The 21,492-nt window shown below is 36.0% G+C and overlaps 1 protein-coding gene and 1 long non-coding RNA gene across 3 annotated transcripts; one reads left to right on the top strand and one right to left on the bottom strand.

Annotated features, from left to right (window-relative positions):
• Positions 1 to 3,005: 3,005 nt before the first annotated feature.
• Positions 3,006 to 5,217, top strand: LOC110917619. The gene is made up of 3 exons (XR_002580704.2): positions 3,006 to 3,111; positions 3,771 to 3,859; positions 5,177 to 5,217. It is a non-coding gene; the product is annotated as an uncharacterized LOC110917619 (long non-coding RNA).
• A 13,460-nt stretch (positions 5,218 to 18,677) lies between these two features.
• On the bottom strand, positions 18,678 to 20,428 carry LOC110915064 (polyubiquitin). 2 transcript variants are annotated; one of them, XM_022159688.2, is made up of 2 exons: positions 20,298 to 20,428; positions 18,678 to 19,690 (listed from the first exon to the last, which is right to left on the bottom strand). In XM_022159688.2, exon 2 carries the CDS (start codon positions 19,688 to 19,690, stop codon positions 18,773 to 18,775), a length of 918 nt encoding a protein of 305 aa, XP_022015380.1. In that variant the 5' UTR covers positions 20,298 to 20,428; the 3' UTR covers positions 18,678 to 18,772. The 2 variants fall into 2 exon arrangements, with proteins under 2 accessions (XP_022015380.1, XP_035846162.1); XM_035990269.1 differs by having other exon boundaries at positions 18,678 to 19,692; positions 20,305 to 20,322.
• Between the last annotated feature and the right edge of the window lie 1,064 nt (positions 20,429 to 21,492).

Here is a 21,492-nt window from a genome sequence, read left to right as displayed (position 1 = left end):
ACATAGGGCGTGATGTGAAAACTGTAAAAAGGTCATGCGTGTCATGTGTTAATCGCTTACTCTGGCTAAGTAAGTAGCGGCATATGATACCATGAACTTCTTATGGCGGACACATTTACATCCGATGTAGTAAGGGCAGGGTGAATGGGACTAATTGAAAAGTACCCAAATGAATCAGATAAGCAAAATATTTGATAATAATGTAAACGCACAACCAAGTGACGGGAGCGTATTACATTAGGATAATGAGCCCGGGTGAAGGGACAAACAAACATGTAAAATGATTTAGACAAGTATTGGGAGGGAGTGTACTTACACTCGAACCCAGAAAACATCAAGCATGTAAAATGATTTAGACAAGTATTGGGAGGGAGTGTACTTACACTCGAACCCAGAAAACATCAAGCATGTAAAATGATTTAGACAAGTATTGGGAGGGAGTGTACTTACACTCGAACCCAGAAAACATCAAGCATGTAAAATGATCTAGACAAGTATTGGGAGGGAGTGTACTTACACTCGAACCCAGAAAACATCAAGCATGTAAAATGATTTAGACAAGTATTGGGAGGGAGTGTACTTACACTCGAACCTAGAAAACATCAAGCATGTAAAACGATTTAGACAAATATTGGGAGGGAGTGATACTTACACTCGAACCCGGAGAATGTAAACATGTAAGATGAGTTAGATATGCATTGGGAGGGGTGTACTTACACTCGAACCCGGAAAATGCAAAAATGTTTCTTAACGGGTCATTTTTGTAAAATGTCGAACTTAAAGATAAAGTCAGAATATAAAAACCGAAGCGAGGTCTTAATGCATACCGGGAGGGTTGCAATAATAACAATTTCGGTAAAACACCCGGTGGATGGGTAAGAATTAAACACATGCGTAAACCAAGAGACGTGAACGCGGGTTGAAAGATCAAAGTAACGTGGATTACGAGTTATGACTATAAAATCTCGTATATAGAAATTGTGAGTAAATATGTTCAACTATTCGAAGTCGAATGGGTCGAATAAAGAATAAAGTTGATTGTTATAAGTGATGGATTTCACATTAATAGGTCAAACATGTTGAATACAATATAACGCCGAATGGCACAAATGAGCACTAGCCAGATAAAGGTAGTGTTAAATGCAAGAGAATAATGAGCCCGGCAATGGGACATAATCAAACACGAATGTATGTAAACTGGATAATGGTGAGTATAAGATAAAACGACGCATAAGTGACGTGAGAAATCATAAAGTCGGAAAATGTGCCCGAAAAGAAACGAATGTAGCCTTAGACTACGGTCAAGGTCAAAGATAATATCAAAACGATAATAAATGATGTTAAGCAAAAACATGGTGCCTTAACGCCGTATGCGTATATAAATGTATACACATTTGAAGGAAGACTCGAATAAAAGATGATCTACGGGATCATCATAACCTACGAGGTATTAGTTAGAGCAAAAGGTCTACGGGACCAAAACGACCCACGGGTCATGATTAGAAAGAAGTTATAAGGACTTCGCCTTAAAGAGGTGAATGTCTAATCAACAATAGCCCATAAGGCTAAGTGAAGAAACCTACGGGTCAATATTGTAAAGCAAAGGGAACTGGTTACAATTCTCCGTGTAAAATAATAACGGTCAGGAATAAAACTCAAAACAGAAATTCCTAGACATGAGAAAAAGATATAAGACAAGGAGAAAATGTAAACTAAAAATTTAGTTTTTAGTTAAAAGCAATGTTTTAACAAACATAAGTAGTAAGAGATGGTTTAGAAAATCTTAGACACACATAAGGCCGGAGATGACAAATTAGTATACCCGTGTGACGGGGTATGAAGTGACGGCGTCAAATTAGGCTAGCCGCAAAACTATTCAAAGTTAAGAAAATGTCATGAAGAATACAAAACGCTTGTTAATATAAGACAAGTGCGTGATAAACCTGTTAAAAGACTAACGAGACTGAGTGGTCAAGTTACAACTCAGTCAATAAAGATTAAGGGTTATAAGCAGTAAGTAACGGCCCGCGAGGCCTTACACATGAAAGACGTACGCATACATGAAAACTTTTAACTAAAAGATAACGAGTTTTTAAATGGTTATCTTATAAGGTAAACCATAGCAAATAATAAGGGTAAAAAGTAACTGGACTAATAAGTCTAGTTAGTGAGACCGGTTGAGGTCCTTTAAGCAATTTGGTTGCTTGTAAGCGGTGGATTTGGTATAACTGAACCGAATAAATGAATTTTAAAACAAAAGAAATTGTTGCTAAAAGTGAAAGATTTCACTAAAGACCTTTAAATGGGTCAAAGTAACGGATCCATAAAGAATTCGATAATATATGGAAGTGATGAATAGCGCTAAGTAACTAAACTAGTGGAAATAACGGAATTACGTTATTTCAAGCCACATTATGTCGTATGAGGTACGTAGAGGTTCTGTTACCATAATTTTTCTGGTAATACTAACACTTGGTTAAAGTATGAGTAATGCTTAAGAGATTACTCAAGTCAAACGCATTGAGTTTAGAACTCAAGGAACTATGTAAGCCAGGTTTCGAGGACGAAACCTCTTTAAGGGGGGTAGACTTGTAACACCCCGAAAATGGGTTTGGTGATCAAACCACATTAGCACTAAGAGATGGGTAAAATACCGTTAGTGGTAAAACTTACCCGGTAAATATTAGGATTTAAATAATTAATCCTAATATTAAATAAGAAGTGAATAAAAGCTTTTAAGGGAATAAGATGGATAAAAGGCCCGAGTTAACGGGACCTAAAATAAACTTAGTCATAAATATTCCCGAACCCGCTAAGTTAACTAGGAATATTAAACCTAGTTAATAAGTGAGAATATTGTTAAAAATAATTAGGTTGTGACCTAATTAATAACTAACCAAACACGAGGGGCTAAAGTAGGATAACTTGAAAGATTGTTTACTAATAACAAAATAAAACACACACACAAGTGTGTGTTCTGGATCGAGTTCAGGGGAGCTCCAAGGAGCCAAACCCTAACATCTAACATAATCATCAAATTGAAGGTCAAAATGAAGTTCAAATTCACAATCAAACATGAATAAACGATCACCAAGTCAAGGGGATCGTAAGGTATGTCGAATTTCTAACATTCATGAAGTTGTGAAAAATAGTTAATCTTGCATGATGCGATCTATGTATGGATTAGAGGAGCTATGGCTAAATTAGTGATGTAGACATGCTTAGGAACTAAACCCTAAGTGAAATGCATACATATGATGTTAAGATTTGAATGATTTGATGATTTCCCATATATATGTTAAGTGGGTTTTCATGATAAAATGATGAACACTTGAATTTGAGTGTTTAATTGTGAAATTTGAAAGATAGGATGCAAGACCTAGATGTTGTTTATAAACACTTGACATAGAGATTTGATTCTTGACGTAAATCTTGGTAAAATAGCTAGTTATGAACTAGTTAGTAAACATGTAGAATTATGCCCGTTAGGTGTTTGTTAAAATGCCTAAATGAGAAGTAAAGTGTTGAAATCCCAGTGTAATGCGTAATTGGCAAGCTTGACTGATTACATGAGATATGAGATAAAACGGGTTGTAATCATAATATTTATTTGCCTTAGTCGTGCATATTATATGATCAAAGGTAGTCGACTTTATAAAGTCGAACTAACCTATGATGAAGTCAAATAGAAGTTTCGACACAAAGTCCGTAAGATGAAATAGTCATAGTAGTGATGACTAATCTAACCATCTTACGAATTATGATGTTAGTTTGACTCTTGACAAGCTAGACGGAGGCTTGGGAAAAGAAGCGGGTCAAACGAAGCAAGAATGGCGGAAAAGCATAATTCGAATGCAAGGTAAGTGTAACTTACACTAGTCTTAAATTGTGGAATGTTTTCTTATCATATAAATTATGAATGAGGTGTCTAAACAATTGAAATATGATGTTCCGTCGTGTAATCGAACGGAACAAGAAAATCAAAGATAAATGGTCAATTCGGCCAAACGGGTTAAAAGGTGTAGATAACACCTTTTGACTATATAGACTAATGATTCTTTTGTCGAGTCATATGCTCACAGGAATAGATATCCAATGGATATTCGCACCGATCTTAATTAGCGAATATAAAGCAAGGTATTAAGATCGGGTCTATTTGTTGACCCGAGTCAGGTACGCTTATTTATGATGTATGTAAAAATACTAATTTGGTCGAATAATTAGTGATAGCCCTTCATTGTAAAAGAAGGACCAAAATCGACCAAAATGCCCTTGTAGGCTAAATTGAACAAACAACCTTTAAAGGTTGTTTGGAAACGAGTTTTGCGATAAGATAAATACTTAGAATAAGTATAGAAGTTGAAGGGGGTATTGTTTTTAGTCAAACGGCACTATTGAGTTTTGCCGTAAAATATTGATTTTAGAGGTAAAATTTGGGTTATATAAGATCACCATAATAAACTCACCTTAAATGCAGCCGAGGTGGGGTATTATAGGGTAAGAAATTTGGTGATGGAATACTAGAAGAAGTCGAAAGCGTTTTTAGGCTTGAAAATGCTTAAATACCCTTAACGGGTCAAAATAAACATCCGAGTGAAAATGGGTTTAATTTGAGTAATTAAACCGGTGATTAAAATCTAATATGATAGGCAACATTAAGTCGAAGAAGTATATGTGATATAAGGGCCAAATAAACATGTTTGATGGTGAAATCACAAACGGGTCAAAATTGGCAAAAAGGGGAAATAAGCCGAAGACTTAGAAGTCTTAAAATTTGTTAAGTCGAATGTCGGATTTTAACCTCATAAGATGGAGGATTAAATTACGGACGCGTAGGAAAAGGAATCGGTAAAACGGATCAATAACGAAGGAGTTGTGGCCGTTTCCGTAAAAACTGGCATAGCTGAATTTAGCTGCAGACCTGCTGATGCAGGGGCCACCGTAAATTACGGTGTCCACCGTAATTTACGGTGGAGTTGAAAAATGTTACGGTGGATCCCTCCTGGTTTACGGTGGGGGCCTGTACTACCAGTGACCACCGTAAATTACGGTGCCACCGTAATTTACGGTGGAGGTCAGGTTGAAAACTTTGTTTTGTTATCAATTGTTTCTCGAACTCGTTTAGACGCGTTTTAAGTCCCGTATGACTAAAGCATTTCATGTTTATGAAATGTAGGTACATTTTGGATGCCGGAAGACGATCAAGCATCATCGAAGAACCGAACACTATAAAGATTCATGCTTCCGCACATTGTAAATCGATATTTTAAACGACGAATTTTGTCACAGTAGGCGGTGTACTTGGAAATTGTGAAAGTTATAATTAACTCGTATTTTCTAAGTATACTTAACGTTAACTACACGTTTATTTTCGTTAAAAATACGGAAATCTTTAAAATAATAACTAGAGTGTTACATGCATATTAAAGGTCCAATCAATGTAATTGAACATTTATTGTTGTCTATTAGTGGCTTGGATGGCCCAAAGTAGTCACGTGATAGTGTCAGCCTATTCATATGAACTGTTGAGCGGCCCAATCATATGTTAGTTTAGTGGTTTGTGAGGTCCTATCAAATATAATCAAATTGTCGGCCCATGTGCATTTGTTGAAAAAATATATAAGTCGGTGCAATCTGTTGTTTGTTGTCGAGTAGTGAGGAAGTGCAATTAAATCATTGCATGTGAAAAAATTGGCAAAGTTTATTTGATAATTATCGAGGACCCAAATTTTGGATAAAGTTTGAAGTTTGGACGGCCAAAGAGAATTCATGTGATTGGTCCATATCAGTGGCCCACTCAGAGTTAATGAAAATTTAAAGTTGTCGGATATTGGGTTTTATTACCGATATAGGGCATGTGAAAGTGTGATGATTCATTGTTTCAACCCATGTGAACTACATGTTATCAGCCCAATCAGTTGAATGATTAATGGAGTAGAGGTCATATCAAAGTTGTTAAGTGTTCCTGCCGACAACAAGTTACGGCCCAATTGAAAGATATCTAAGCCCAAGTTACTCGAGCGGCCCTATTAACAAGTGAAGTATTGAGTTGTGTTAATTCAGAGCCCATATTTCTTAGTTCATCTGATCAAGTTCATTCTTTCAGAGAGTTCAACAAGTCCGCAAATTTTCGACACGAGTCTTAGACCGATTCACACGTTCATATTTTTTAGTTCGTTTTATTTTAAACTCGGTCAAGGTCATGAGGTGTAGTGAGGTCATTCGAAAAAGGGTCGTTTTGAATTTGATCCGGGTCATAGCAGTCCACACAGTGTGTCAACCTTCAGTCAAACAGAATATTCACCAGTTCGAGTACCAGTTCGTTTCTAATAATTGATAAGTCTTTAATCTGATCATTTTGTTTGTGTGTTGTCAGGTATTTCCCGAAGTATCATCTGAGTTTTGAAACATGGCTGAAGAGTTCTACAATGCGTTCGCGACACCCGTTGCCCCTGTAACCGCTGCTGAAGCGTTGTATAATGAAAATGAGACGGGAACTCATCAGAAACCACCGAAACTCGTGTACATTGAAGATTTTCAGGGTTGGAAAAACCGATTCGAGAACTGGGTTCAAGCTTACAAATTCGATGTATGGTGTTCATTGCTAAAAGATTATGAGAAACCAAAGAATGAATGTGGATTAGAGAAGGGTTTTAATGATTTTACAGAAGCTGACAAGTTGAAATACACGAGTGAAAAGATGATGATCAGCATTCTTCAGCAAGCTGTTAAAGAAGACATTTTTGTCTTGCTTCAACATAATGGTACAGCTAGATCCATCTGGGAGGCTTTGATTCAGAAATTCAGAGGGAGTGCTGATATGGTCAAAAACAAAAAGGCGTTATTGAAAAAATCATTTGATATGTTTACAGCTTTCGACCATGAAACTACAAAACAAACCATTGATAGGTATTGTCATCTGGTATTGGAAATGGGTAGGTTGGATATCAAGAAAGAGGACGATGAGTGGGTCGACAAACTAGCTGAGGTGTTACCACAGCATAAGTGGGGAACATATTTGATGGTTGTGAAACTTATGAGAAAGTCCAAGAGCATGAATTTGGCTCAGTTTATTCAGAAAATCGAAGAGCAGGAGTTGGATATTCAAAAGACAGCTATCATGACAAATCCAAATGCAAAGCAAGATGTCAGTCTGTACTATCGAGGGAACAAGTTTGAGACCACTCCCAGTCAAAGTCCAAAGATTAGTACTGCATTTAGTGCTGATGGTTCTGCAAGTCCAAATGCAAGTACTACAACTCAAAGTGGTGGATCTACTTCATCATTCTCAAGCTTTGATCCAAACAGCAACACACCTAGCCCTCAAAAGCAAAATTCGAATAATCTGCAGTGCAATGTTACTCTAACTATTCAGAATGGTCAGAATCTGTCTCCTGAAGTGGCTAAACAACACATGGCATCTCTTGTAGCCATGTTAGAGTCGTATGAAAGTCTGATTGCCAGAAGGATTGGTAATCCGATGCTCACAAAGGAAGATTACGACCAAATCGATGTAGAAGAACTTGAGCTGATGGATGTGAAGTGGTGCTTAGCTAGTGCCTGCAGGAGAGCTGAAAAACTTCAACAGATTACTGGCAGAGACGAGTTTCGAGGAATGGCTACCTCTCCACTTGGTTTTGACAAGTCAAAGGTTACATGTTTCCGATGTAAAGGAAAGGGTCACTTTAAACGGGAATGTAAAAACCAAGAGTCAACTGGAAGTCAAGAAAAGAGCAATTATTATCAGAAATCAATCTTTCATCAAATCGATCAAAAACCTCAACAAAAGGAACCGCAAACTGCTCATGGGAAAATGATTGAAGAAGCCAATAAGAAAGCTTATTATGGGATAATAGACCAAAGTGATGAGATTGTTGCACAGGGGTTTAGCTGGGATAAGTATATACCTAATGGAACTAAACCAGATGTGGCACTTGTTACCAGGATTCTGGATCAAAATGAGGATTGTCAGAAAAGGATTCCGATATTTCCAGATCTTGGAAGTGATGTTGATACGGATGATGAGGAAGAGTATCTTAACAAATGTAGAAAAAGCATTGATCCTGACAGTTTTAATTTTTTCTATGCAGATAAAGTTGAGATGTTGAATCAGAAGAAGATTTCTCGATTGCAGAGAGAGCTAGAAGCAGCAAAGCTACTCGCTGATGAAAAGGCGAAGACTGAAGCTGTAGAAACAAAAGATGAAGCAACTGCTGAGATTGCAATAGAGAAGATTGTTGAAGTAGAGAAAGTAGTGGAGAAAATTGTCAAAGTCGAGAAACTCGTGGAAGTTGAGAAAATAGTTGAAGTCGAAAAGATTGTGGAGGTCGAGAAACTTGTAGAAGTTGAAAAGACTGTCGAAGTCGAAAAGATAGTTGAAAAGATGGTTGAAGTTACTAAGCCTTGCGAGAAATGTTCAGAATCTTGCAAAGAGTGTGATGAGAAAGACAAAAAGATTGCTGAGCTAGAGAAAATGAAGGAAGATTTGCTGTCAGATGTGAAGTATGTGAAAGAGTCATACGATGTACTGAACAGGACAGTTGACAGCTTAAAAAGAACGAATGCAGAAATTGAAAAAGCAAATGACAAAATGAGTGCAACTTTGATGACAAAGCAGAGTGTTATAAATGATTACATTGAAGATTGTGCAAATTTGAAGAAGGAGTTGGAATTTGAGAGAATCGAGAGTGAAAGGATCAATCGATTACTTTTGAGTTATACTACTTGTGATTATTTGATTGATCGTGTTTATCCTACTGTCGCAGGTCTTGAAGCTTTCAAGAAGAAAGGAAAAGAAGAGGATACTGGTAAGAAACCAAGTGTCAAGTATAACAGATGTCCGCCTCCTATCTTTGAGAGTTATTCCCCCAGGAAACCAAATGAGGAACAAGTAGACAAGGCTCTAAACATCAAATTAAAGTCTGAAATCACTGATGAATTACCAGACAATATTGATGTTACATTCACAGCGTCTGACACTGATCATGAGTCCGAGTTAGTTAAGAAAGTTGTCGATCTGGTGTTGGATATGGATGAAGAGTCAAAGTCAGAGTCTAAGTCTGATAGTTCGAGTTCGTCTGAGAAAAATCCGAGTTCGCCGGTTAAGAGGATTTATAATAAAGAATTTATGTTATCAAAATCTAATTTGAATGACGAATCAATCAAAGTAGCATATACATTGAATGATTCAGACAAATTATATTCTGATGAGGAATTCCCAATAAGAAGTGTTAAAACTGAAATGATCAAAAAGGTTTTCAAATTAACAGAAATTAATATTTCTGAAATAAAAGATTTAAATCTTTTTGCAAAACCTAAACCTTACACCTCAAGAGTTCAACAACGTTTAAACAAGAAAAGGGGTTACAATTTTGGTTCTGATTTTCAAAAGAAATCAAACCATAATGGTAATTTCAAAAAGAATGGATTAGGTTTTAATTTGTCAGAAAATTATAAAAATCAGAAAACTTATAAACCAAAAACAAAATTTGTTTCAGGTGGGAGTTCTGAAGATGAGCAGAAAAAACAGTTCTGGAAACAGTCAAATCAAGAGTTTCTTGCTGAAGTGAAGAAGAATGTGAGAAAATCTGCTCAAAGAATTGATAGAAGAACCTGTTTCAAATGCCAGGAAGTTGGACACATAGCATGGAATTGCCCCAAGACCAACTACCAAAAACTGGGAGTTTCTTCTAACCCTGTTTTGAGAAAAATTTGTGTTGATAAGAAAGAACAATCTGTAAAAATTGTTAAAAAGTTTGAAAATTCTGCTTCTGAGGAAGGAGAAAGTTCAAAAAGGTTTTACAAAAGAAGAGGTGATTTAAGTAAACAAAAATGGGTTGTTAAATCTGAAGGTAATTCTGACAATGAATCTGATTCCATAAAATCAGAGGAGTCATTGGTTGATAAAAGGATTGTGAATTCCGTTCCAGTGGTGAACGATGAGAATTTTCCGTCATTGTCAAAAGAAAATTTGATGAAGAAAATGGGAAAGGTTGAGATCTCAAATCAATTCTTTGCTGATAAAGGAGAATTTGATGTTGAGAAGGCTTTCAACGGGAAAGTAAAACACATTTTTGGAAAGATGGTTGATAAGAAGGTAAAAGGTGCTAAAGAATTTTATAAATCAAAATGTTGGTGGGACAGATATGTTCCAAAGTCACCCAAGGCTGGTGAGGCTTGGGTGGACATTATGTTTGAGTAAAACACCGGATTTGCCGGAGATCCCAAGTTTATATCGTGGATCAGGAATCGGCATCTTTCGTGTAAATGTGTGTTTGTGAAATAGTTCTTCAACCTAGATTGAAAATGTGGTGAAATTTTTACAGAATAAAGAACTATGCCGGAGCTTCCAGGTTGGTAAGTGAGGAGCAGGTATCGGCATCTTTCTTGAGGAATTTACTACGGTAATGTCAATCATGCAAACGGTAAAAAGGTTTGTTTATGTTTGTTTACAAGTGGTTGAAAGATTTGATTGTGCAAAATTTGTGCATATGGTAAATCAAGGACATTAATTTGTACTTGCATTTTCCTACAAGTGATTGAGAGACAAAATGATGAACCACATCCCCGAACTTAGTATTGATAAACCTACAAGTGGTAAAATCAACCAAACTTATTTTCCGGAAAAATCATTTTGATTAAAACAAACTTAAGTGTTTTGAAATCTAAATGAGAAAATAGTTTGTTGCTAGGGGGAGTTCTGATTGTTTATGCCAAGTGAATGACGAATTGATGCAATTTGATATCGGTTGTCATGTTTCTGTACAGTTTGTTTTCAATTTTTCGTTAATGTGTTTGCATTTTAGGGGGAGTAGAAAATTTTCCGAAAATTCAAAAACATTAGAAAATTTGAAAAAAGACAAAAACATGATAAAACCAAAAATGAGTTTGTTGTGAAAAAGAGGAAATGATAGTACATCAGCGGACTATCACAACATGCTAAAGAATTGGAAAGTTTAAAAGTGATAAACAATCTTACTGTGGATGTGTCAGTAGATTTTTGCACATTTAATAAACTGTGACGAGATATAAACCTAAATTTCAAACTTGCTTAATACGTGGGTAACAACTTCTTGGATATATAGGTAACCCCTGAAATCTTGTTTGAAAGATCCCTTATTCTGAGATACTAGGTCTTTATGCTCAGTGATATCTGGGGTATTATCCCGGGACTTCTGCTGTATGGAAGTACTGACCTAGTCCCCGGATAATACTTTCTGCAAATGCTTGAAAAAGCGCCGCCCTCAGCAAATAGATGAAACAATAAAATTGATAGTCATTGCTGTTGTAAAAAAGATCCTCTAAAGGGGACCCACCAAAAGTCGAGCCGTCGTCTCTCTGCTGAACGGAAGTTCTGACCTGAGCTCTCACGATTTCGCACCTAACCCCTTACAGATATCATCTGTGGTATATTCACCTGTAAGACTGAATATGGGATCTAGATACGGGAGTATATTCAAGTAGTGGGACACACGGATAAGTTTAAGTGCTTAAAACATTAATATCGTATTTCGGATCAGTTGAACTTTGTGTGAAAATTTAAATGGACCAGTATACTGACAATCTAGGTAAATTGTTTAAAACTTAAAATGAAATCAAGCTTAATGGTGTTGGTGATTTGTCTCATAAGCTGATATGATCCTCTTACACAAACTCACAAAAATAATGTTCGTAAATATTTCTTTACTGCATTTTATTTCTCTTATGTCAAAAAAAAAAAAATTAGTGTGTTTTAGCATAAATTTTTGAAAAATTCAAAAAGATTTTCGACAACTGATATTGAAAAGTTGATTTTCAAAATTCCGAGTGCTAAACATGATGAACAAATGGTTTGGGAGAGTGTGTTGTTTTGAAAATAAAAATGATATATCTTCAAGTGGTTCATCAAAGATTAACATTGTAACATTATCTTTGATTGTATAATTTCTGTAAGTGATTCATTATATTTTTACAAGTTATCATCAGGAAATTTATTGTGAGGTAGAGGATGTGCAGGTTTCTAAGAGATAGAGATCCAGGTTCCAATACCTGAAGCCTTTGTGATTACAACATGCCAGACTGCGATCCCAGCATTTCAAAAGGGGGAGTCTGAAGACATCTAAGTAGAGATTGTTAGTGGGGAGTCTGTTGGTGATGATGAAAAGAGAAGAGAAAGATTTGAGGATGCTTACACTGTGAGATATTTCAGAGAGTGTTTAGACTGATAAAGACTGAAGTCGTTGAAGACTCGACACTTAAAACTCGTCAACATCTGAGGGGTGTCTGTTGGTGCAGTCATCTGTCGTCTTCGTCTTATGTCGAGTCTCGGGTTCGTTGCGGATCCGATCAAGCATGACATCACATGTGACATCACATAAGTGACATCACATAAGTGACATCACAAGTGACATCACCTAGGTGACATCACATGTGATATCATGGAATATGTTAATTGAATGTTAGCCGTTTGAATGTATTTGATTTGAGAGTGACCGTTTGAAGGCCCAATCAGGTGGTTTCATTTGAAGGTCCAATCATATGTAAGGTTCCGTTTGAAGTCACATCGTTTGAGTGTTGTCCGTTTGAAAGCATGTAACCGTTTGAATTAGTTGTCCATTTGAAGATATGTTAGTTTCAAACGGTAGGTGTCTTGTAGTATAAATAGGTTTCAAACGTTGTCATTTGTAACGGATAGGTCAAGTGATACCGAGGTGCTGCCGGTATTTCCTCTCATTGTAAACACTGTTATTTGAATGTACAAGAGGTTTAAAGTGTATTTCAAGCTGTTTTTTCACATCCGTTTCTTAGTTTCCGCCTCTGAAACGGACTAGAGCTCTTCCGAACGACTCATTCAGGTCGAAATCGATCCTACAAAACGTTTGGGTTTGGGTTCGGGTTCGGGTTGTTTAGATTGTATGGATACATGGCCAAATTTATAGAAAAGATGAAGAATTTTATAAAGTTGAGAGAGAGTTTGGGTTGGAATGGTTTATGAATGGGGTGAAAGATGTATATTTATAGATAAAATAATTAATTATTCTTTTTTAAAAACAGCTGTTTAAAGGGCATTTATTTCAAAAAAATATTTTTTTTAAACTAGCCGTTACACAACATTTATTTGAAAAAAATTGGCCTGGCAAGGGGGTCGAGTGGAAGCCGTTGAAGACGGGGCCGGCCCTGCTGTTAGGGGTTAAGTTTTATACTTATGGATCACTTATCCTTAGACCCACCTGGATCACGGATCCTTAAAGTCTGATGTAGGAAGTCTGAGGATCATGGATCCTTATTATTTTCATAAGTTAACTAACAGTTGTTCCTTGTATATTTTCGTAATGGCATGCAGGTCATGGGCAATGTGGACTGAGTCATGGCGAGAGTATCGGACTGGAATCGTTGAAGATGCTGCACGTGTGGAATTAGCTTAACGTTAACTTGGTTGGACGTGGTCTTGCATGAATTTCGGACTTGTTTGTTGTTTCTAATTTAAGGGTTGATCAAGTATAGATAAGATAATATGCTATAAGCAGAAAACACACACTCTCTCTCGCGAACATTAGCTCTCACACACACTTACACTTTAGCAAACATTGTACAACACTTGATCAACTTCCGAAGTTGTAAACTCTTATTTGTTCAATACATTTGATAGTGATAGTTTTCACTATACGAGGTTTTTTGTGCCGGAGATCACATTGAGATCAAAGGCTTTTTCCTCGTACAAATCCTTGTGTTCATTGTTCATTACATTTCACATTTGTTCATTCAATTGTCAAGCATACAAGCACACTACCTCACAAAATCAGATTTGGTTACATTATCCTTTGTTTGATTTTTGACCAAAACACCTGCAGGGGTGTTCAGGCCCGGCGCCGGAGCCTGCCGGCCCTAAACCGGTCCCCATACCGAGTAGTCTTAGCTTCTTGCGTTGACCTTTCTTTTATGGGTGTTCTATTGGCGCATCAGGGAAATCTATTTGGACACTTTGCTTTCTTAATACGAAAGTAATGGTATTACAACGCAAATTATAAATACAAACGTTCACATATAAGCAAACACAAAGAAAATAATGGTATTACAACGTAAAGTACTCAATGTAATCGGTAAACATAAAAGCACCTAAAAAATGAAACACATAATTGTGAACATAAAAAACAAAATAACATCAAAGACAAAGCAGGTGAATGAATGAGTACACACCAGTATACTTGTGTATGAACACTAGTGTAACAATGAATATACACAAGTGTATCTATGTGTACATCTAGTTGAAAACATTAAAAAGCATGACTATATCTATAAATGTAATCAATATACATAAGTGTATCCAATAAAAAAACATGCTGGTAATACATAAAAAAAATAGTAATCTATAGAAATATCCAGCATCAGTTATTACTTCACGTACAATCGAGATCATCGTAATACAACAAAATTAATTAATAAAAAGACAAACATCTTTACAATGCAAATCAAAAAACCAGAAATCTCATATTTTTCCTAAAAATAGGAAGTGTAACTGGTTATGTAATCATAAAGGAATAAGAAATTAATGACAATTAAAGGTAAAATTACAATCCTATCCTTTTAATCAAAAAACCAAATGGATGGCTGAGATGAGTTCATTCTGTTCACAAACAAGGATTTTGTTCACTCATGAACCTATTTTGGGTGGTGTAGTGGGTTTATTTTGTTGTGTTCATATTTGTTCTCGCGGTTCTCGCAATAAAGGTGTTTCTCGCATGAACCCTACCCTATATATATATATATATATATAGGAGAAGGATCCGTTAGGAACCACTCTTTATTGCGAGAACCGCGAGAACCAATGTGAACACAACCAAAAATACCTAAAAATAGCTAAAAAACACACAATTTTTTTTTTATATTTTTTATAAAAAAAATCGCTGGATTTCAAAAAAATTTGGCTACTAAAAGTAGCGATTTTAATGTAAAAAATATTAAAAAAAAATTGTGTGTTTCTTTGATTTTTTTTAGATTTTTTGGGGGTTTAGTTTTTAGCATTTTAGCTTGGGTGGGGGTGGGGGTTAGGTTTTTGGGGGGTGGGGGAGGGGGGTTTAGGTTTTTGGGGGTGGGGGGGGGGGGTTAGGTTTTTTTTTGGGGATTTAGTTTTTAGCATTTAGCTTGAGGGGGGAGGGGGTTAGGTATTTTTTTGGGGGGGGGGGGGGTTAGGTTTTTTTAGGTATTTTTTGTTGTGTTCACATTGGTTCTCGCGGTTCTCGCAATAAAAGTGGTTCTCGCATAAACCTTACCCTATATATGTATATGTATGTATATATATATATATATATATATATATATATATATATATATATATATATGGAAAGGGTAAAATGAGAAACCACTTTGAGTTGTGAGAACCATGCGAACTAGGTCTTCCAAAAAATAAAAATTCTCAAATATCTTTAAAAAAATTACATGTTCCAGCAAAAAAATGTTGCATGCAAACATTTACATCGATGTAAAAAAATTTATTGGTGATGTTATCATTCCGTAAACAAAATTTACATCAAGCATAATTACCGACTCGACAATTTTTTTTAATATTCTTTACAGATGTGTTTATAACATTTTCATCTACGTTTGTGCAAAAGATGATGGTCCAACTCACGCGGGAAGTAGGAGTTCTCATAATTCTCACAACTCGTGATGGTTCTTAATTGAACCGATACCTATATATATATATATATACACACACACACACACACACGCACACACACACCATATCAACGACTCATAACTCCATCTCTACCACCACTAAAAGCTCCATCTCTGCCCCCTCCCCACTGAAAGCTTCAGCCATCGCTAAAAGCTCTATCGAGTATCGCGACCGTGAAAGCTACTTCCCTAACACCCGTTGAAACTCCTTGCATCCAACTCGATTGAACCACCATCTACTCTGCAACAGAAACAGACGACCACCATGGAACCGCCACAACCACCATCATCGGTTTCCCCTCAATTTGACCACACCATCGTCACCAAAATTGATATAAAACTTTTTTTATTTTCAGAGCTAATAACTACGATTAAAAACGATGGCCTCTACCATAAAAGCCCAAATCAAAGTCCCCTATATCAAAGCCCTAATTTTGCGTGAAGGAACAAGATGAGGGAAGACCAATGACAATGATAGTTTTATTTGAATCATTGTGAATCACAATGGTGACGGTGGTCGGATATGGTAGTGGTGAGCTAGCTCGTGGTGGTGGGGTGGGGTGGGGTGGGTAGGGTAAATTAAAATGGAAATTTATTAAAACATAAATGGCGTATACTACATTAATGTTATTTTATATTTTAACACAAGGGGTATTTTGGTCATTTCAGACTTATCCAACTAAGAAACTTAACGTTTATCTAAGTCGGTGCCCATTATAGTTAAAAAAATTTATCCTTCGGTACCGTCTTTGTAATTATCAAACCATGAGTAGCAAAAATATAATACCCGTTAAACACGTAAACCAATCAAGCAATTACTCTAATGACGATGATAGTTTTGAATTAAACCTTATCAAAACAACTTTTTATGAAAATTTTTAAAATTATATTTATAATAATAAATATTATTATATTTCTAAATTTCATTACCAAATTTATTCCAATGTTTACTGTCATGGGTGAAAAATTGAGTTCTGATCAATATTCCGAATACTCGGAGTTCCATATTACGAATATGTTTGATATACTGAACCTATTCCTGATATATTACTAACTTATTTCTTGTACATGTTATTTAGTGAATGTGGAGAATAAATGAAAGAGTTGGTTGTTATGGCTCAAGTTTATGCTCCAGGATCCTCGATAATATTTCGACTTTTCCTGGGATCCCGACTTACTCCGGTATCCGGAGTTAGTTCACCAGATATACATAGAAGAATAATGGAACGAGTCATGTAACGAAAAGATGAAGACAGAATATCATGCGAGAATATCGGGATTATAGTTAAATGCCATAATGGTTATTGACTTGCTCCAAGATTAAAAAAAACGCGTAGACGAGTAGTGGGAAGGTAACGATCGATGACTACGGTGAAGACTCGGACTTCTAGTCAAAGAGCACGTGTAGAACTTGCAGAACAAGTCTGCAACGGTCATAAAGGAATATTCCGAAGTATCCTTGGGATATCGGAGTGTTAGTTATTTTCTTATCACTATAAATAAGAGGCTAGACGGTCGAATTAGGGTTAATCTCTGCTCCCTTTCACTTTTACACACACTTGTTTCATTTTGCAGCTATTACACTCGCAATCACATAATCACTCACACTAGACTCTCTTATACAACCGATCGATCCCGTTCTCGAGTTGTATATTTTTCATTGTTTTAATAATATTGACTGTGGCAGACGAGTTTATAGTCGGCGCCCGAGGTTTTGTGCCGGCGATCACAATCGATCAAGGGCTTTCCTAGTAAATCCTTGTGTTCGTTATTTTTTATTTATTCAGTTTCATCTCGATATCCCGAGCCATATTCCGATATTCTAAGCAGTATTTTTAGCAAATCAAACAATTTGTTTACATCAACACTTAGCACTATCATTTTCAAACTCAATAACAACATTTTTCTACAATAGATCACGTTAATTCTAGAATAACACATTAACTCACATAACGAATTTGATCATTAAATGGCTTTAAGTAATTTTTTGATCAAAACATTTACAAATTAAAACATCATAATAACTATTGATAATTCAACTAAACTAGTGATCTTTTTTAAAACCAAATTTAGCCAACTAAACTAGCCAAAACACAATTGGGCGACTGAAAAGCCTCATTTGTGATGTTTTCCAAACAACCTATTATATTCTATGGATTAGGATCAAATACAAAGGATCCTAATTGTAAGAAGTGTAAGAAGGTTTTATAGAGTGACAAGTGTCCAATAACCTAAAAAAACCCCACTACACAAAAAACCCCACTACAAAAAAAAAAAAAAAAAAAAAAAAAAAAAAAAACATCCACCACCACCAAAAACCTAAACCCCCCCCCCCCATCACCCACCCAATTTTTTTTTTTTTTTTTTTTTTTTTTTGCCGAGGGGGTGGGGGTTTAGGTTTTTGGGTGAGGGTTTAGTTTTTTTTTAGATTTTTTTTAGGTTTTTTTTTTTTTTTTTTTGGGGGGGGGGGGGGGGGAGGTTAGGTTTTTTGGGGTTTTTTTTGGTGAGGTATAGTTTTTTTTTTGCCGCGGGGGGGGGGGGGGGGGGTTAGGTTTTTGGGTGGTGGTGATGGTGGGGTGGGAGTGGATGTTTAGGTTTTTGGTGGTGATGTAGTGGGTTTAGTTTTAGGTTATTGGACACTTGTCACTCTATAAATCCTTCTTACACTTCTTACAATTAGAAGCTTTTGTAGAATAACTTGACCCTCTATTCTATAAAACCAAAAAGTCAAAAACCCAATATCCAACAGCTTAATATACCAAACATCAGTAAGAAATCTTTTTGGGGATTTCATATGGCATTCGTACTTGGAATCACTAAGAAGTTTAAGAAGAAAAATTAAGTTGCCTCCAGATTCTTTCAAACATAAAAATGTTGTGCGTGAATTAAGAACTGATTTTGATCATTAATCGTGGTTGAATTAACTTCTAGTTCAAATGGTGGAATATCAAATTAGATATAGGTGCATCATTAATGTTGCTTTGTGCACATCCTATAAATTTTAACTCGAAATAACAGAAACATAATCCCAAACACACCATTTTATTCACCATCAAAGAACACAGTAACATAATCCAAACACCTCCACAATCACACAGCTTAACATCTGAACAAATCCTTAAAATCCACCACGGAGACGGAGAACAAGATGAAGGGTCGACTCCTTCTGGATGTTGTAATCCGCCAAGGTACGCCCATCTTCCAGCTGCTTTCCAGCAAAGATGAGCCTCTGCTGGTCCGGTGGGATACCCTCCTTATCTTGGATCTTCGCCTTGACGTTGTCAATGGTATCCGAACTCTCAACCTCCAAAGTGATGGTCTTTCCAGTCAACGTCTTCACAAAGATCTGCATACCACCACGAAGACGAAGAACCAAATGGAGAGTAGACTCCTTCTGGATGTTGTAGTCAGCCAGAGTACGGCCATCTTCCAACTGTTTGCCAGCAAAGATCAACCTCTGCTGGTCCGGTGGGATACCCTCCTTATCTTGAATCTTAGCTTTGACATTGTCAATGGTGTCCGAACTTTCAACCTCCAAAGTGATGGTCTTGCCAGTCAAAGTCTTGACAAAGATCTGCATCCCTCCTCTCAACCGGAGAACAAGGTGCAGAGTGGATTCCTTCTGGATGTTGTAATCGGCCAAGGTTCGGCCATCCTCGAGCTGCTTTCCAGCGAAGATGAGCCTCTGCTGGTCCGGTGGAATACCTTCCTTGTCTTGGATTTTAGCTTTGACATTGTCAATGGTGTCAGAGCTCTCAACTTCAAGGGTGATTGTCTTTCCGGTGAGAGTTTTGACGAAGATCTGCATGCCACCACGGAGACGGAGGACCAAGTGGAGGGTGGACTCCTTCTGGATGTTGTAGTCAGCTAGGGTTCTGCCATCTTCAAGTTGTTTTCCGGCAAAGATGAGCCTTTGCTGGTCTGGAGGGATTCCTTCCTTGTCCTGGATTTTGGCCTTGACGTTGTCAATGGTATCCGAGCTCTCTACTTCGAGAGTGATTGTCTTTCCGGTAAGAGTCTTAACGAAGATCTGCATCTGTTAACACAAACCAATTACACCATTAGAAACCTATATATTCATGACCAAATGCTTGTTAAATAGCCAGCCCAGATGAATCGATTCATAAGATTATATATAAAAAAACAGTAACTGAATCAAACAGATTACAAATCAAACGCTTGTCCAAAAGACATATTAAGTAATTCAAAAATTGATTATCAAAACCTAATCAATTATTTGAATTGAATCAATAACCACAGATTAATTCATCAAAATCTCTATCTGTTGTAAAATCGCTAGTTCGAAGAAATTATAAAAGGTTCATCGATCGGTTAAAACGAAAACAATAAACACAATTCAATTGACTCAGAACCAGATATTCACAAAGAACAAAAGTATCAATCAAATTCTTAGTCAATTTCTCCAATCAGGAGTTACAGATCTAATACTTGTCCAAAAGCCAGATTAAACGTAATCAGGACCATAAACACAGAATAATCATCAAAATCTCATAATATCCTTTCTTATCAATCCACAAACAATTAAATTATCGATCGATGGAAACGAAAAGCAAAATTTAATTGGAATCGATTAAGAACCAAATAATAATTCAAAATTAAGTAGAAAAAGAACAGAATCATACCTTGAGTTGAGGGTTTTGAGAGAAAATAAGAAATGTGAGGAGAAGAGGATGGTTTGGGGGTTGAATTTATAGGCAAGGGACCAAGGCGAGGCGGTTAGAGATATCCAATTATGTTGTGACACGTGTTAAAGCTTTGGTTGCTGATGAATACATTGTCGACTTCCGTAAGTTGCCGTTTGCTTCTTTCCAATACTTTTCTTTTGTTTTTGGTGTTTGTAAAGATTCTTTTTCTAGAAGTGAAAATAAGAATTAAATATTGACACAAACTTTATATTTATTTAAATCTCTTTTAACTCTCAACTTTATATTTAGTTTAAATCTCTATAACATTTTTTTTATATTTATACTAGAATTACCACCCGCCGCAATGCGGCGGGGGATTCATTAGTCATATAGCACGTTAGATGAAAGACAAATGTTTCTCACATGACCACGAGCCTATGTGTAAAACCGAGAAAAAAATAATTAATCTACGTTGCGACAGACCTATCAAACGGGAAAAATAGACGCGCTGCGACGAACATGTCAAACAGGAAAAAAATAGATGAAAAAACGTTGAATCCCACACGTACGTTGCGGCGTGTTAACTCGGAAATTTAGAACGGCACGTTAAACAGAGAACTTATGAAAGATGAAAAGTATATAAGAGACTAAATGTGAAAGTAAAAAAAGTGTTGAGATTAAATTGCGAAAGATGAAAAGCTTTGGGTTGAAAGTAAAAAAAATTAAAGAGGTTAAATTGCAAAACATGAAAACTTTTTTGAATTAGAAGTGAAAAATCAAATTAATCATAGTGGTTAAAATACCAAAAATTGAAACTTTAGACTTAAATTGTCAAAGATTGAAACTTTAGAGTTAAAAAAAGAAATCAATTTCAAATTATGAAAACAAAAGAGATAAATAGATTTAATTAAATTGATGTTTAATATTATTATTATTATTTAATAAAAGAGATAAATAAAAAAATAAGGGTGAGAAATTACCAGAGAATGACACGTGTCCAAAAAGGATTTTTGTTTATTAGTTAGAAAGATTTATTATATACTCAACATATTTACAAAACCTAATTCATATCATATCATATCATCATTCATTCATTCTTAAAAGCAAATATTCACTCAAACTTAATCCAATTGTATATGAAAAAAAATGGTTGATAAATTTGAATCAACTTTAAATATATTTCTATGCATAA

The sequence above is a fragment of the Helianthus annuus genome, chromosome 1 (genome assembly GCF_002127325.2).
Source record: "Helianthus annuus cultivar XRQ/B chromosome 1, HanXRQr2.0-SUNRISE, whole genome shotgun sequence".
NCBI classification, from domain to species: domain Eukaryota; kingdom Viridiplantae; phylum Streptophyta; class Magnoliopsida; order Asterales; family Asteraceae; genus Helianthus; species Helianthus annuus.
Note: the sequence above shows the minus strand (reverse complement) of the source record. Positions and strands in the feature narration are given on the sequence as shown.

Coding starts and splice junctions, on each gene's coding strand:
- LOC110915064 (XM_022159688.2), bottom strand. CDS start 19,690: ATGCAGATCTTCGTTAAGACTCTTACCGGAAAGACAATCACTCTCGAA.